Source organism: Oncorhynchus mykiss, chromosome 13 (assembly GCF_057628025.1).
Source record: "Oncorhynchus mykiss isolate SJ-2025 chromosome 13, ASM5762802v1, whole genome shotgun sequence".
Taxonomy (NCBI): Eukaryota; Metazoa; Chordata; class Actinopteri; order Salmoniformes; family Salmonidae; genus Oncorhynchus; species Oncorhynchus mykiss.
Window position 1 is genome coordinate 48,527,103 of NC_143034.1, and position 17,474 is coordinate 48,544,576.

Sequence of the window (17,474 nt, forward strand, 5' to 3'; positions counted from 1 at the left end):
AAGTTGGCATAGCAGCCCTGTGGCTCTGTGAAAATGGCCTTACACAATCCTCTCCGATGTCTCCACACTTCTATCTTGGCCTTTGTTCAAAAACATCCTGTCACAAAACCGCCACAATACTGTGAAATAAATTATGCTGAATGCCTCAGTCATTCCAACCGTATAATATTATTGATGGTTAAACTGGCAAACGCCTCACAATTTTCTGCATGATAAACCATCGCTATGTGTGTCACTAGTCAGGTAGTCTTTATTCAAGCTTCGCCAGTTAAGCAAAGAGCTTTGAAGGGAAAAAAGTGTTTATGTTTTCTACAATAAACACTACAAAACATGAACTTCATCCTCAGAATTTTTTTGTTTTGTTTAACCTGATTCGCAACGCATCTATGACATCAGGGGCTGGCTCTACTTTGTGGGTGTGTATTTCCATGGAAGCTGCAATGTACTTGTTTCAAGAAACAACGCAATAAGGAACTAGGCCTACCACTTTTTTCTTCAGAAATTCAACCTCATGCTTGAGGGTTGTACTGTTAAAACTATTTTGTCTATCAAGCATCAGATGCAATGAAACTGTCTGACTATTTGACTATTTTGGGAAGCCATTAGAAGAGAAGTAACTTTTAGAGGCTGGAGACTAGTTTGACAACCTTGATGTGTAATCTAGATGTTATTGCTCAGTATTTCAACTGAAGTACACATCCTTATTTTTTTCCATCCCAGATGATGAACAACATGTTTCAGACAGATGAGGCAAAGACAAGTCATGTTGTATCTCTTCAACAATTAACTGTTGCAGTTTCCCACACACAAATGTTTATTTACAGAAGCAGTACATCCAAAATGTGGAACATTTCTGGACTTGAGACTACAGCATTTTCATGGCAGAATGGTATTCAAACTGTTTGTATAATATAGAAAAAACATATATATATATATATGAGCTCAAGTCCCCAAAATAAAATAAATTGTGAAGTGCAAAAGTGTCTACCGTATAATCACACACCATGATAAGAGCTGTCATTGTCTATTTGCATTGCTTGGTCTGAACAGAAACAGTAAGAAAGGGACTTCCAGGTATCCGACATTGTCCTCCCTGTGAGTTGGGTATGACATTTAGAGGCATGTTCCCCATGGAGCTTTGAGGGATCTCAGTCTCCAGACACTTGTTCAGCAGTTTGTCTGAAACCCACTGATCTGGGCAATTTTGTCCCAGGCTCTGTAAAACCTGATAATTGCCATCACTCGGGGGGAGGCTGCATCCAGCGTCAGGCAGGCTGTGGTAACATGGATCCACATCGTAAATCAGAGGCTCTCTGTCCACATCCTGGAAACCCTTAAGTGGCAGTGTCACATCTATGAAGGCATCAGTTCCTCTCTCACTGTCCTTACCAACCGCCTCACTGAAGCTCTGATATCCAGCAACGACACTGATAACATCGGACACGTTAGAACCGTAGATCAGACTGGTGTCCTCTGATGACGTGGTAGTCTCTGAATCATCACTGGCGCCATCACACGGGTGAAATGAATTGTCGGTTTGCAAGAGGGGTTCACAGTTAGTGGACAAATTAAGGTCTTGTTGACCAGTACCAAGAAACAGCTGTGGATGGCCATTTCTCAACACTTCAGCCTCACCAGAATAGTAGGAGGAGTTACAAAAGAGCAGAGGCCGCGTAGGAAATGAGGACGCCTTGCTTGGTGTTAACTCTTGAAGGGAGTTGATGGGCACTGAGGGGGAGAAGGTAATATTGTTGTAACAAGAACCTCCAGACTCACTCATGAAATTAAGAGGTTTGTGGTCAGATGAACACACACCAATGTCTCGACTTGACTCAGGGCAGTTCATTTCTGTACCATCATCGGTCATAGGAGGGGCTAAGAGCAATGACTGAGGATTCCCATCCAAAGGAACAAGGCTGGGAAAGACTTTGCTCAGGGCCTCTTGAAGATGGCTAATGATCTGCACATTACTAGGCTCCGGGCTCGTGGAACATGTGTGGGCATGACCCAGGGAAGACGATGAGTCAAGCTCTGAGCCACGGCCTCTTCCACTGCTCCCATCTACTGTCGCGGGGTTTGTCCTGTAGGGAAAAGACCAGCGGGAAAGTTACAGTGAATTAAAGAGTATTTTCATTGCAAGGACTTGACTGTCCATGCGAATAAGACTGAAACCGAAGACACCTTTTAATTTGTCTATGTTTATATTGCATCAATATGCTCACCATGTTTTTTCTTCGGTGTCCATTTTTGAAGAATCAACATAGATGGAGGATAAAAGTATTTTGGGAGGAGACAATACCTGTGGTGGAGAACAAAGATCACTCAATGCAAATACACAAATGGAAGCAATTACAGTAGGAAAGTAATGAAGGTTTACAGTTTATTTAAACATGGAATATTGCAGCAATAAGGCCTGAGGATGTGTGGTAAATGGCCAATATACCATGGCAAAGGGCTGTTCTTATGCACGACGCAATGCGGAGCTCAAACCACCCAGTTTATAATTAGAGATAGAGCCTCACCTTAGGTACTGCTGGAACCATATACAAAAGGTCTGGGTTTGAACATTGAGGAATATTATCCCACAACTTGGTTTTGAGTCTGCAGAGGGGGAAAATAGGAGGATTTGAAAGCCTATAGGGCCAATATGAAGCTGTATGATAACATATCATAATAATAATGGGTCAGCGGTAAAACAACCTCCACGCATCACTGTCAAACGCTCCCTGAAACACTTCAGTGAGCAGGCCTTTCTAATCGACCTGGCCCGGGTATCCTGGAAGGATATTGACCTCATCCCGTCAGTAGAGGATGCCTGGTTATTTTTTTTAAATGCCTTCCCACCATCTTAAATAAGCATGCCCCATTCAAGAAATTTAGAACCAGGAACAGATAGCGCCCTTGGTTCTCTCCAGACCTGACTGCCCTTAACCAACACAAAAACATCCTATGGCGTTCTGCATTTGCATCGAAAAGCCCCAGTGATATGCAACTTTTCAGGGAAGTTAGAAACCAATATACACAGGCAGTTAGAAAAGCCAAGGCTAGCTTTTTCAAGCAGAAATTTGCTTCCTGCAACACAAACTCAAAAAAGTTCTGGGACACTGTAAAGTCCATGGAGAATAAGAACACCTCCTCCCAGCTGCCCACTGCACTGAGGATAGGAAACTCTGTCACCACCGATAAATTCACTATAATTGAGAATTTCAATAAGCATTTTTCTACGGCTGGCCATGCTTTCCACCTGGCTACCCCTACCCCGGTCAACAGCACTGCACCCCCCACAGCAACTCGCCCAAGCCTTCCCCATTTCTCCTTCTCCCAAATCCAGTCAGCTGTTGTTCTGAAAGAGCTGCAAAATCTGGACCCCTACAAATTAGCCGGGCTAGACAATCTGGACCCTTTCTTACTAAAACTATCTGCCGAAATTGTTGCAACCCCTATTACTAGCCTGTTCAACCTCTCTTTCGTGTCGTCTGAGATTCCCAAAGATTGGAAAGCAGCTGCGATCATCCCCTTCTTCAAAGGGGGGGGGGGGGGGCCACTCTTGACCCAAACTGCTACAGACCTATATTTATCCTACCCTGCCTTTCTAAGGTCTTCGAAAGCCACGCCAACAAACAGATTACCGACCATTTCGAATCCCACCGCACCTTCTCCGCTATGCAATCTGGTTTCAGAGCTGGTCATGGGTGCACCTCAGCCACGCTCAAGGTCCTAAACAATATCTTAACCACCAATACTGTGCAGCCGTATTCATTGACCTGGCCAAGGCTTTCGACTCTGTCAATCACCACATCCTCATCGGCAGACTCGATAGCCTTGGTTTCTCAAATGATTGCCTCGCCTGGTTCACCAACTACTTCTCTGATAGAGTTTGGTGTGTCAAATCGGAGGGCCTGTTGTCCGGGCCTCTGGTAGTCTCTATGGGGGTGCCACAGGGTTCAATTCTTGGGCCGACTCTCTTCTCTGTATACATCAATGATGTCGCTCTTGCTGCTGGTGAGTCTCTGATCCACCTCTACGCAGACGACACCATTCTGTATACTTCTGGCCCTTCTTTGGACACTGTTAACAACCCTCCAGACGAGCTTCAATGCCATACAACTCTCCTTCCGTGGCCTCCAACTGCTCTTAAATACAAGTAAAACTAAATGCATGCTTTTCAACCGATCCCTGCCTGCACCTGCCCGCCAGTCCAGCATCACTACTCTGGACGGTTCTGACTTAGAATATGTGGACAACTACAAATACCTAGGTGTCTGGTTAGACTGTAAACTCTCCTTCCAGACTCACATCAAACATCTCCAATCCAAAGTTAAATCTAGAATTGGCTTCCTATTTCGCAACAAAGCATCCTTCACTCATGCTGCCAAACATACCCTCGTAAATCTGACCATCCTACCGATCCTCGACTTTAGGCAATGTAATTTACAAAATAGCCTCCAATACCCTACTCAATAAGTTGGATGCAGTCTATCACAGTGCCATCCATTTTGTCACCAAAGCCCCATATACTACCCACCACTGCGACCTGTACGCTCTCGTTGGCTGGCCCTCGCTTCATACTCGTCGCCAAACCCACTGGCTCCAGGTCATCTACAAGACCCTGCTAGGTAAAGTCCCCCCTTATCTCAGCTCGCTGGTCACCATAGCAGCACCCACCTGTAGCACACGCTCCAGGAGGTATATCTCTCTGGTCACCCCCAAAACCAATTCCTCCTTTGGCCGCCTCTCCTTCCAGTTCTCTGCTGCCAATGACTGGAACGAACTACAGAAATCTCTGAAACTGGAAACACTTATCTCCCTCACTAGCTTTAAGCACCAGCTGTCAGAGCAGCTCACAGATTTCTGCACCTGTACATAGCCCATCTATAATTTAGTCCAAACAACTACCTCTTCCCCTACTGTATTTATTTATTTTGCTCCTTTGCACCCCATTATTTATATTTCTACTTTGTACATTCTTCCACCGCAAATCTAACATTCCAGTGTTTTACTTGCTATATTGTATTTACTTTGCCACCATGGCCTTTTTTTTTGTCTTTACCTCCCTTATCTCACCTCATTTGCTCACATTGTATATAGACTTATTTTTCTACTGTATTATTGACTGTATGTTTGTTTTACTTAATGTGTAACTCTGTGTTGTTGTATGTGTCGAACTGCTTTGCTTTATCTTGGCCAGGTCGCAATTGTAAATGAGAACTTGTTCTCAACTTTCCTACCTGGTTAAATAAAGGTGAGATAAAAATAAATAAATAAAATATGTTTGTGGAAACAGACATACTGTCACCTACAGACATGTCAGGACAACTTACCTAACACTGCACCAAAACAAAGCACTTGTGATGATGATAACAGCAATGCAGCTGAAAACAATGACAATCTGGAGCACTTTCCGAGATGATGCAGCTGTGGAGCAGAGAAGAATATACAATGAGCTACAAGGTGAAAGTGGAATTAAGGTTTGAAAACCCATGGATGATAAATCTAATTTAATCACTTACGGTTAGTGAATTCCAACTCTTCACTCCAGTCACTGAAACGGCCGCTCCAGTCAGTATAGGTTCTGACCTTCAGAGCATAAATGGTGTTTGGCTCCAAGTCTCTGCCAAGTAATTCATAGGAAGTTGTTGATTCATTTTTGGACACCTGTAGGAACAAAGGAAAGGGCCAGAGGGAAAGTTGTCTTGGTGATGTGATAGCAAACAGGGGAATGAAGTAATATGAGGGATTTATTATATCCCCCTCCTTTACCTCATCTGTTTCTCCTTTCTTTCTGTAGCTCAATTCGGCAATCAAGTTCTTAGAAAACTCTTTCTTATCAGGGTAGTTTGTCTTCCATTTGATATGGAAATTCCCATTTTTTGTTGGTTTCACATATTGGATGGTGGGGGTTTTGGGTTTTACTGTACAGGGCAACGATAGGGATGGTTTGACATATCAATCAATTAAAGCATTGTTTAATTTCATGCAATATTCATTATAACAGTAATTAATTTTCAAATAGCAATCTGCATATGTAGATGCAACTCACTGGTGTAATTGATACTGAAGACTTCGGAATTTAGGCGCTTCCCAGAATTCCAAAGTGTTGCATTAAACTCCTCCCCAGAAATAAGGGGCATTGGATCAATAGAGCATCCACATTTGGAAACATCATTGGACCTCTCCTTTTCCTTGAAAGTACAATCATTTTTGCCTCTGGGAAATAAGTTGAATAATTATGCAGTTTTGAAATGAAATATGACTTCTTGGTGAGATTAACATCGACAATAGAAAAACTTAAACAATAATAAAGTTACCTATTTTGTTTCAACGTCATGCTGTATTCAGCACACTTAGACTTGTCAGTTATAAAATGACAAACCATAGTTTCGTCATAGTCGTTGAAGCATTGAAGATTTCCGTCACTCATTGCTACAAGTAATTAACAAACAAAAAGCTTGTCAAATATTAATCATGATCAGGCAAAAATACCGTGGTTAAATCTACTTACATGTTTATAGGCTATGTTAAAAAGACTGCTTACCATCATCAGCTATCAAAGTCCCAAGCGTTGTGACTATAATAAGCAATATAAACATTGTTGCTGAATACTTGAGAGTAAACCACACAGTATAATTCAATCTGAAATCAGAAAGAATTGTTTTTTCCTGTTAGTGTTTAAATTCCTGCACATTAAAATAGGCTACATGTTAGCCTAAATGTGAAGAAGTGATTATTAATACAGTAATACGTTGTTTAAAAAAAAATCGTTATACGTTATTTTTTATAGTAATACGGTTTTTGTGGGTCAAAAGTTGCTTTTGTTAATAGACCTAACTTTCCCACTGGATTCCCTTGATTACACAGAGATATAGCAAATAGAAAGTCACTCACCCACACAATGATGATATATTATAGTTTTGAGGACGTACTCATTCCTTCAAAAGAACAAACAAAAAACAATGAATCTATAAATCAGTATATAGTCTTCATACGATATATAGTGATAACAATCATTTGTCACTTTACACAAATAGAAATAGCTGCGGTTGCGAATTGCTTACTGGAAATTACAGTTCCAACAGGACACACCTTTCATGGGAAGATCTTTTGATCGTCCCCCCCTCCTCCTATGACCATAACGCACGCACCCACGCTTTGTTTTTGTTTTATGGTTGATTACAACTTTCGAATTCCAACAATGACATCTTAATAATATTGCAATATTTTTGCAACTTGATCTATTGCCGGGAAGTTCGGTTGCAGATAAAGACATGGAACACTGAGCCACTGAGTTTCCAATCTAAACCAGAGCTAATGTACTAAGTTTGGTCTACCAGTCCGCTTGGGGGCGGTAGCACCTTGGCTTCAAGGTGGTTTTCCAGAAACACCGTTAACGTAACTGCAAGGGAAGAGGTAGGCCCTTTCAAGTCTCACGTTCAACCCGCGTAAACAAAGCTAGCTAGCTAACTTTTGACAGAAGTAGAAGAAACAAAATAGAGCAAGGACTGACTTGCCTGGTGAGTGGAGGTGCTGTTGTTTTAAAGTTTTTATCTATTTGTTTTTTGATATATGCTGGTGCTGGTCTATTTTGTCCGGAACATTTGCTGACCTGTTGTTACTGCTGGTTAGCTTTCGTTGGTTAATAATGTTAACTGACTAGCCAAATCAAAGTTTATTGGTCGCGTTGCCGTACACAGTAGCAGTTATGGTGGATGCAGCGATATGCTTGTGTTACTAACAGTGAAGCAAAAATGTCAAACAACTACACATAATAAAAAACAAGAAATACTGTCAGAACATCTCCAGACAGTTTGCTAACAACCCCTATATAACCACGTTTATCATTATTCCGGATAGTAACTCATATCCTAGTATTATTCAGGATAAGTTGTTTACATAACGTTACACCTGATATCCCGCTCAATATATTGCTCCTTTAAATTCTTAAGGATGAAATGGAATAGTAACTGATATGGACACTGACTGTATGCCTTTAACCTCTAACATACTATATATTAATATATTATAACTCAGGCAGAAGTATGCACTTCTTAATGGTACAACAAATGTTCATTTAGTCTCGAACAGGAGTGGACAAATTATTTATTTAATCTCTTGAGAAAATAAGAACGCATGTGTAATGTGATATCTTCGACACTTATGCAGGTAGACAGTATTTCAATGTATCAGCTTAAAATGAATTATTATGGCGGATCGAACTGCACAGGTAGCGTACTTTTTGAGGTGATTTATTTAACAATCAGATAAAAACACAACACATAACAGCACCCATTATATGTAAAACTGAGCCTGCTCAAAAATCTACAGTAAACGGGATAAGATGTTTACATGCCACAGTGTCCCGTCTAACATAAGCATATCACAGGCATGTTATCGGTTTGCCATAACTGCAATATACGTTTTTTGGGTTTATTGTAAACAGGATATGATGTTTATATGCGTCAACTCAAAAACAGAGTACTTGAGTATCCTGTGTAATAATGGGAGATTAGGTGTGCATGTAACATGGTCATTGTAATCAATATGCAATCTGCATACAGTGCCAAGGGAAAGTATTCACACCCCTTGACTTTTTCCACATTTTGTTACGTTGCAGGCTTATTATACAATGGGTTAAATAAATACAAATCCTCAGTAATCTACACACAATACTTCACAATGACAAAGTAAAAACAGTTTTTTAGAAAGTTTTGCAAATGTATTACAATTAAACAGATACCTTATTTACACAAGTATTTAGACCCTTTGCTGTGAGACTCGAAATTAGAGTTTGTGCATCCTGTTTCCATTGATCATCAAATCAACGTTAATTTGTCAAGTGCGCCGAATACAACAAGTGTAGACCTTACAGAAATGCTTACTTACAGGCTCTAACCAATAGTGCAAAAAAGGTGTTAGGTGAACAATAGGTAAGTAAATAAAACAGTAAAAAGACAGACTATATACAGTAGCGAAGCTACATACAGACACTGGTTAGTCAGGCTGATTGAGGCAGTATGTACATGTAGATATGGTTAAAATGACTATGCATATATGATGAACAGAGTAGCAGTAGCGTAAAAAAGGGGTTGGCAGGTGGTGGGTGAAGCACCCTTGACATGTTTCCACAACTTCAGGGGGGTGACCAAGAACCCGAGCTCTAGAGTTTCTCTGTGGAGATGGGAGAACCTTCCAGAAGGACAACCATCTCTGCAGCACTCCACCGATCCGGCCGTTATGGTAGATTGGCCAGACAGAAGCCACTCCTCAGTAAAAGGCACATGACAGCCTGCTTGGAGTTTGCAAAAAGGCACCAAAAGACACTCAGACCATGAGAAACAAGATTCTCTGGGCTGATTAAACCAAGAGAACTCTTTGGCCTGAATTCCAGGCTTCAAGTCTGGAGGAAACCTGGAGGAAGCGTGGTGGCAGCATCATGCTGTTGGGATATTTTTCAGCGGCAGGGACTGGGAGACTAGTCAGGATCGAGGCAAAGATGAACGGAGCAAAGTACAGAGAGATCCTTAATGAAAACCTGCTCCAGAGCGCTCAGGACCTCAGCCTGGGGCAAAGGTTCACCTTCCAACAGGACAACAACCCTAAGCACACAGCCAAGACAATGCAAAAGTGGCTTCGGGACAAGTTTCTGAATGTCCTTAAGTGGCCCAGCCAGAGCCCGGACTTGAACCCGATCAAACATCTCTGGAGAGACCTGAAAATAGCTGTGCAGCAACACTCCCCATCCAACCTGACGGAGCTTGAAAGGATCTGCAGAGAAGAATGGGAATAACTCCAGAAATACAGGTGTGCCAAGCTTGTAGCGTCATACCCAAGAAGACTCTTAACACTTATTTTCTTAAAACTGCATTGTTGGTTAATGGCTTGTAAGTAAGCATTTAACTGTAAGGTCTACCTACACCTGTTGTATTCGGCACATGTGACAAATAACATTTGAAAGTCAAGGGGTCTGAATACTTTGAGGGCACACCAAAAATATATTTCCAAATAATGTGTAATATACAGCATTAGACATATTACAGTGACCTATGTCGAGAATCCAGTGTCTAAATAAAGTGTTGCTAACAAAATGCAATGTACAGTGGTAGATACAGTATATTATGGGGCTCCCGAGTGGCACAGCAGTCTAAGGCACTGCATCTCAGTGCTAGTGGCGTCACCACAGACCTTGGTTCGATTTCAGGCTGTATCACAACCGGCCGTGATTGGGAGTCCTATAGGGTGGCACGCAATTGGCCAAGCGTCATTAGGGTTTTGGAATTTAGGAATTTGTTCTTAACCGACTTGCCTAGTTAAATAAAAATAGTAGAATGAGCAATGTGAAGAATACAGTATATGAATACACAGTGTGAAAAACGGTAAAGAAACAGACCAGTATTTTGTCTTTATATACATATCTTTTCAGCCCACGTTGATACAGTGATTTTCATAGCAGATCTTTTCCTAACATCAACCTCCGTCTCCTAACCTGCTACGCTAATTCTCCTAACCTTGTCGATGTGTGTGCCCAGGCACTAGCAATTCTTGGTCAACCACATCGTGTGAGGTCCAATGGAATCTCACACACTCAAATGCTGCTTATTCAAAATAGTTGTTGAATGTTTTCTAGGGCTTTCCTTGCACCATGGCTCGACCACTGGGAGAAAGCCATAAAAGGTTCCTGCAAACCATGATGGTCAATGGGATCATTGATGGTGCCAAGGCAAGGGCTCTCCACCGACATTGCTGTGAGACACACGGTGGTAAGAACAGCATAGCTGCATACTATTTTGCCCCGAGTCCTCTACTGTTTATTTTGTGTCAGCATGGTAAACCCTTAAACTCAAAGGTCCAGTTTTCTAGACACAATAGAGATTCTCTATTGAAAGTGCCTTTAAGTCCAGGAATAGGCTTAATCTAGGTCTGTTTTTGTTGAGGGCCACTCACTCACATGTACCCCTTTTTATACAGCACACTATGCTCATGATAAACTTGATGAATTCATTGACGTTATCAATGCCCAGCTACAGCCCATGTTCATGCAGATCAGAAAAGGGATGTCTGAGGAGGATGGTCTTCAGTACCATGCTTTGGTCAGTGACACTAATACAATTAATTCAAAGTTTTACTACTACAACCATCATGAACTGCTCTTATTTTTCCTGTTGACATCTTCTCCCGTCCAGGTGAACATGGCTGAAACTGATGTGACCAGGATGTCAACTGATTATGCAGACAACGAGTTGGAATTATTCCGAAAAACAGTGAGTAGGCTGTTTTTAGTAAATGCTAATGACTGACAAGACTTAAATAACATTTGAATATCTCTGTAATAATTGGCATGTTCTTATAATTTTTTTTAGATGGACCTGATTGTGGACTCTGACAATGGAACCGCCTCTTCCACAGACATTCTTAACTGTGCCGACAGCCTCCAGACAAAGAAGCTAAAGAAAAGAGAAACGGAACATGTACTGAACAGGCTTGTTCTGGATAAGTGGCTGAATGAGGTGCCGTCTCTGAAGACCCATTCTATGCATGCAGTTATTGCTTCTTGTGGGCACTCACATTCTTGTGCCACTGATTGACTTGCAATCTGTGTTTTATATTTTCTTCAGAAAAATGGTGACTACTCTCTCTCCACTCGATGTATAATGGAGATGGAGCAATATATTCGGATGTTGTATCAAGACCAGGTCAAGGTCTGCCACATCTGTCACAATGTGGCCTTGCAGGTAAAGTGATACAACTTCAATTTAAACGACAGTAAATACGTTGCATTTAATGTATTCCTCCTGCTAGCTAAATTGGACCCCGTGTCAAATCCAAATTGGTGGAACATCTGATTTTTGTCAAAGATTCCCAAACTCACTTTTCTCAATCCTCTGCTCTCTGTTCAAAGGTAGATATGAATGTTTAATGTTGCGTTGGATATGCTTCTCATGAATGGTGTAGTTGCTACTCAAAATATGTTGACTGAATTTAAAATGGGATTGACACCACTGATATAGCCTGGCTTTCTAGGCAAAGCATTTGGTTTCATGCATCATTTTTGTAATAATCTGGTATTTTTTACCTCTCAGTGCCAGATGTGTGAAAATCCTACATGTGGCATCAAAATCCACACCCCTTGTGTCGCCAGATACTTCAAAGGAAGGACTGATCCACGATGCCCTGCCTGTGAGGACTTCTGGCCACATGAGATCCCAGGTAATAATGTTACACTGATCCAAGAATTGCAACAAGTTGTACCATGATAGTCTATAATAGTTTGTATAAAGGTCTGTGTATACATATCACTTTCATCTGTTTCGACTCAGACAAAGAATAAACATATTTACCTACCTTATCTAGTCATTCATATGATTTAATTTCCCCTTCTCTTCCCTATAGATGTGTATAGATCTCCGTCCTCTCAGAGCGATACTCAGTCAGCAGCCAAAGAGAATACGGCCCCCACTCCTCGGTCTACAGCTCAGACCCGGAGGACCAGGAGGTCATAACCTCACGGATGCATGTATAGCTGTCAGAACTTTCAGTACAATGTTTTGCCTTCATTCAAATGTACAAATCAATTTAGTTAAGTTTGAAAGTTGAAAACGTTTTTATAATTGTATATCAAATGTTAGATACTTTCAGGAGAACATCTTTCATTGAATTGTCAATGGTCTCCCGTGAACTCCTCTTAACTTGATTATCTTAATTTTATTAAGTTACTTTCTAGGGGAGCAATTCTGGGAAGTGTGGCAACAACAACAATCATTATTTCAGGCAGTTTAAATGGAAAGCTGTGTTTACATCATTTGTGCCTGTGGTTCCTTAGGTTGTTAAATAAGGCAGTACTATTCTAATTTGAATAAATTATGGAAATTACCTAATCTGAGTATCTGCGGGAACAATTAAATATGCAAATTTTAACACATACCCTATCAAATTAAATGGGTAACAACTCCATATTTTATATGCAGTAGGAAATGAGCATACATCAAGTGCTCCTTCATGTAATGTAGTAATGAGTGGAAGCAAGAGCCGATCATGCAGGTAGCTTGGCATTCAATATGTGCCATAATCACATTCAAGTGTTGACAGATTGAATACAACTGGCTTTCCTTTGTCATGGATATGAGGTGGGATACTTTTAATTATGTGATAGGCTATTTTCCTCTACTTAAGTTAATTGAGTTGAGCAGAATTTGTTTATAGAATCAGGTGTTTTTAAAGCCATTTGGTGGGCGAGGCTCAGTGCTGAAGCAATGAAAGGACAGACATGTTAATGATTGTTTACGAAAATAACATTCAGACTTAAGTCACAACATGCGTGAGCACAGGACTTGCATTTTACAAGACCACTGCAATAACTAAGATTCGGACTAAAAACAACCCGAATCTGGATCCCTCATGGGTCATGACCACCAGAAGCTCACAGAAAAGCTGAGCTCCAAAGAACGCACGTAATGCCAGTGCTTGACTGGGATGAACAAGACCTCCCCAGGTTGCAACACACACTCTAGGTAGGGAGCCTTCACAAACTCTGGGAATCGCACCACGTCTGGGCTCTCCACCTCCACCTGCATTAAAGAAAGCTTTTGTGTTTAAATGGCAAACACTTTACTAATTTCTCCCATTCAAAGTATGCAGCACTAACAGTTTAGAAATAACACTTATATGCTAGATTGTTTTTAAGATCATAGATCTGGTGCATGAAGAGATTAAATGTAATTTTAACCTGACTAGTGTTGTGTAGGAGCTGCAATTGGTGAGGGTAGAGTTTCTCAGTGTCCTCGGGAATACAGACGAATGTACTTTCTCCCAACCACCTGTTACACAATAGGGAAACCATGTCACCAAATTATGATTGGCAAAAATACAGGATCACATCCCTGGCAGGGTCCAAATTGCTGTGAGTCTGATCCTACTCGCTGGATGTGTTGGACTCACCTGAGCCAGGAAGTTCTGTTGAGGATCCTGATGAAGTGATGACACTGTACCTCCTGGCCCAAACCAAGCATTGATTGTGATGTCATCTTCATCTCCCTCACCAAGACAACAGTAGTCAGGGATACGGATGTCGTCTTTCAGCTCGGGGACCTTGGAGAAGAGTACATTGAACAAAACTGTTTTTGTAACTGAAACTTGTATGCTTTAAATGTATTTTGTACAATGCAAAAATGGAGGCAAGGATTACAGAAGCCTGTATCCTACATTTCCAGTAAAATGTACATTTGTTGTATTTTAGTTTTATAGTGAACAAAAATATAACTGCAACATGCAAGAATTTCACTAAGTTACAGATCATATAGGAAATAAGTAAATTGAAATAAATTCATTAGGCCCTAATCTATGGATTTCACATGACTGGGCAGGGGTGCAGCCATGGGTGGGCATAGGCCCACCCACCGGAGAGCAATGCCAATTGCACGTTCCCCCAGAACTTGAGACATCTGTGGCATTGTGTTGTGTGACAAAACGGCACATTTTACAGTGATCCTTTGTCCCCAGCACAAGGTACACCTGTATTGATCATGCTGTTTAATCAGTTTCTTGATATGCCACACCTGTCAGGTCGATGGATTATCTTGGCAAAGGAGGAATGCTCACTAAGAGGGAAGTAAACAAATTGCTGCACAACATTTGAGAGAAACATTTCTGGGATATTTTATTTCAGGTCATGAAACCATCAATTTACATGTGTTTATATTTTAGTTAAGTATATAATCAACACTGACATCCTCACCCAAATGTGTTATGTAAAAAACAGGACAGGGCAATAACCAACCTGATCAAATAGCTGGTGCTGAGCAAGATATCCCAAACTTGATGCGTCCTAATGTGAGTGAGAGAGAGCAGGATTAGGCATTGAGTGAAAAGAGTCTATCCTTGGCTTATTCTTGGGGCAATATTTTTCACGAGGAAGTACTTACTTTCACAACAATATAGCGATCGATGAATTCATTGACCGTAAGGAGTGTCTGTGACCATTCCTCATCGGTATATCTTGAGCCTACTTCAACAGGTACAGTCCGACAACCAGCAACAGTTTGCAGGTATTCTATGCTTTGCAAAGGGAGAAAACAAAATCAACAGAGGTGTCTAGGGGACTATGAGAAGGTAAGGGAAAGGGACACACAATGTAGAAAAAGGTACCTCCAAGGGTGGTTTTTGAAGGCTGGCCAGTGATCTATGATACCCTCTAATATGACTGACTTTTGGGGATCCAAGTAGTCTTTCTTGAAGCTCTCCAATGATGGACAGTGTATCCTTGGTACTGCCAGAGTCTGCTTGACCACAGGCACTGACACACAATCAACCTTCATTTTCTGTTGAGAAGAATTTAAACATAGCATAAACTAACACAGTTTGACTTGGCGAATAAGCAATATGCAAAGCAAACTAAAATAGCCTACTAGCATTTAAGAAAATTGAGAAAAAACAAAAAGGGATATGACACAGGCTCACAGACTGGTTAGAAAGCAAGAGGCCACAACATACACAGTATAAGATATGAAATCAACCTTGGCACTAACTCCTTCACTAGGATCCTCCTCATTGGAGTGCCTCTTCCCGATTTCATTTTGCAGGATCCTTACAATGGTTTGTAAAATATTGTCCATGATGGCTGCCCCCATGAGCAGGCCCAAGTCACATGTCCGTATGGCCTCCTGCACTGTAGCTGGTGAGGCATCATCACGGCACAGGGCAGCTACTTTGAACAGGCAGCCATATGAATACAAACACCTCCACTCCTTGTCCACATCACGCCATGTTCCTGTGTTGAGCTTCTCCCAGGAAAAGTCCAAGATGATCTGAGCGTTTTGCCTCCATCGACCGCTCCTGGTGTACAGCTGCTGCCTGCAACGTTTCAGCACATCCACCACAGAAGGCTCAACTTTTTCACTGAAGTCAAGTGGAAATTCTGCCTCCGTCACAGGCAAAGCAGCAGAGATAGCTGACCACAGTTCTGCCATAGACTCGTGCTGTGGAATAGAGAGAACTGTTAGACCCAATCAAAAGGTACAGTGCACAATCAATCTGGTCTGAAAACCACTAGTGTTATAACTTAGCTAGCTGGGGGCTGCCTACCTGCAAAACCTTTGCTACCTGTTAACTATAATCAAGAATACACAAGACTTCTATTAAAACCACAATTTGCCATATCCTTCCTCAAGTATGACATGATGTCGCTGAATTAAATTTGAAGAGAGAGATTTTCAGGGAGCGAGACCCCTGCACCGGTCCGGTAGGAGCAAGAAAAAAAGCCCTATCCCCAAATATTGTTACAATGGATCAAATATCTAATGAAATACTGTTTGGCTCTTCCCCAAGAAAACGTATCATCACTGAGCACATGTCCTCTTTAATACCCCGAGAATGAGATTGTGAAATGTAAACGGTCTAGTAATTCGGATATTGCACAAAACACTTTTAGTTCCCCTTGTTGACATGTGTAGACGTTGGTGTTGCAATAAAAGAGCTCCGTGTAGAAAACGAATACATTATTTATGTTCCTTGTCGACGTGATGATAGGGTTCGACCCTGCAAACAGTAATATCACATTATTTTGCACATGAAGCACATTTTTCGTAAAAAACAACAACATTATTAAGCAAAATACATCTATCCTGCCAGCTCCGGTCTGAAGAGTGGACAATTTGTATTCTCCAGCTGTGCTGACTAGTGACATATTAGCTCTGCACCCGGCAAATGGCGCTATTAGTCTTTATGTATTTGTAATTTGCCATTGGCTAACCTAATTTAGCAGGTTTAAAAAATACCTAAAAAGACGCCTGTCCCCACATTCGTTTTTACGGAGAAACGAAATTTAGGTTGAAAATACTGTACTGTAACTTACCCCAGATTCTCCCATCACGATAAAACAATGGTTAGTTATAATTATAAACTGGGTGGTTCGAGCCCTGAATGCTGATTGGCTGACAACTGTGGTATATCAGACAGTATACCATGGGTATGGCAGAACATTTATTTTTACTGCTCTAATTACGTTGGTAACCAGTTTATAATAGTAATAAGGCACCTCTGGGTTTTGTGGTATACGGCCAATATACCACGGCTAAGAACGTGCCTAAAAACAGCCCTTAGTCGTGGTATATTTGCCATATACAACCTTATTGCTTAAATATATTTGACTGTATTTGACTGGAAAAAATCCATAACTGTACTGTTCTTGTGCCATTCATATCTAGGGCTTTCATTTTTTCTCTCCTTTACGGAGTTTAATTCAATAAGAGGAAAACTACAACATGGAGAATTTAAAATAAAGAGACGGGCGTGCCAGAACAATGATACAGTGCCTTGCGAAAGTATTCGGCCCCCTTGAACTTTGCGACCTTTTGCCACATTTCAGGCTTCAAACATAAAGATATAAAACTGTATTTTTTTGTGAAGAATCAACAACAAGTGGGACACAATCATGAAGTGGAACGACATTTATTGGATATTTCAAACTTTTTTAACAAATCAAAAAC

General features: G+C 41.1%; 3 protein-coding genes across 8 annotated transcripts; 1 reads left to right on the forward strand and 2 right to left on the reverse strand.

Annotated features, from left to right (window-relative positions):
* Positions 1-766: 766 nt before the first annotated feature.
* il21r (interleukin 21 receptor) lies at positions 767-7,028 on the reverse strand. The gene is given in 11 exon segments (NM_001124623.1): positions 767-1,053; positions 1,056-2,081; positions 2,223-2,299; positions 2,523-2,601; positions 5,322-5,415; positions 5,511-5,655; positions 5,761-5,912; positions 6,041-6,207; positions 6,309-6,423; positions 6,536-6,633; positions 6,886-7,028. Coding segments are annotated over 10 exon segments (1,968 nt in total). The 5' UTR covers positions 6,591-6,633; positions 6,886-7,028; the 3' UTR covers positions 767-995.
* A 75-nt stretch (positions 7,029-7,103) lies between these two features.
* Positions 7,104-12,869, forward strand: LOC110486319 (non-structural maintenance of chromosomes element 1 homolog). Of its 6 annotated transcripts, none has more exons than XM_021557829.3 (8): positions 7,104-7,511; positions 10,622-10,754; positions 10,963-11,084; positions 11,178-11,255; positions 11,355-11,501; positions 11,610-11,726; positions 12,075-12,201; positions 12,385-12,869. In XM_021557829.3, exons 2-8 carry the CDS (start codon positions 10,637-10,639, stop codon positions 12,492-12,494), a joined length of 819 nt encoding a protein of 272 aa, XP_021413504.3. In that variant the 5' UTR covers positions 7,104-7,511; positions 10,622-10,636; the 3' UTR covers positions 12,495-12,869. The 6 variants fall into 6 exon arrangements, with proteins under 6 accessions (XP_021413504.3, XP_090052538.1, XP_021413505.3 ...); XM_090196412.1 differs by having other exon boundaries at positions 11,016-11,084; XM_021557830.3 differs by having other exon boundaries at positions 7,356-7,521.
* Positions 12,870-13,096: 227 nt separating this feature from the next.
* On the reverse strand, positions 13,097-16,471 carry LOC110486318 (lysine-specific demethylase 8). The gene is given in 9 exon segments (XM_021557824.3): positions 13,097-13,559; positions 13,718-13,778; positions 13,780-13,808; positions 13,930-14,079; positions 14,768-14,815; positions 14,913-15,045; positions 15,136-15,308; positions 15,504-15,965; positions 16,072-16,471. Coding segments are annotated over 8 exon segments (1,212 nt in total). The 5' UTR covers positions 15,957-15,965; positions 16,072-16,471; the 3' UTR covers positions 13,097-13,394.
* Between the last annotated feature and the right edge of the window lie 1,003 nt (positions 16,472-17,474).

Excerpts from the sequence above, each read along its gene's own strand:
- LOC110486319 (XM_021557829.3), top strand. The coding sequence starts at position 10,637 with ATGGCTCGACCACTGGGAGAAAGCCATAAAAGGTTCCTGCAAACCATG. Across the intron at positions 11,727-12,074 it reads GTCACAATGTGGCCTTGCAG|TGCCAGATGTGTGAAAATCC; the intron begins GTAAAGTGATAC and ends TTTACCTCTCAG. Across the intron at positions 12,202-12,384 it reads CTGGCCACATGAGATCCCAG|ATGTGTATAGATCTCCGTCC; the intron begins GTAATAATGTTA and ends TCTTCCCTATAG.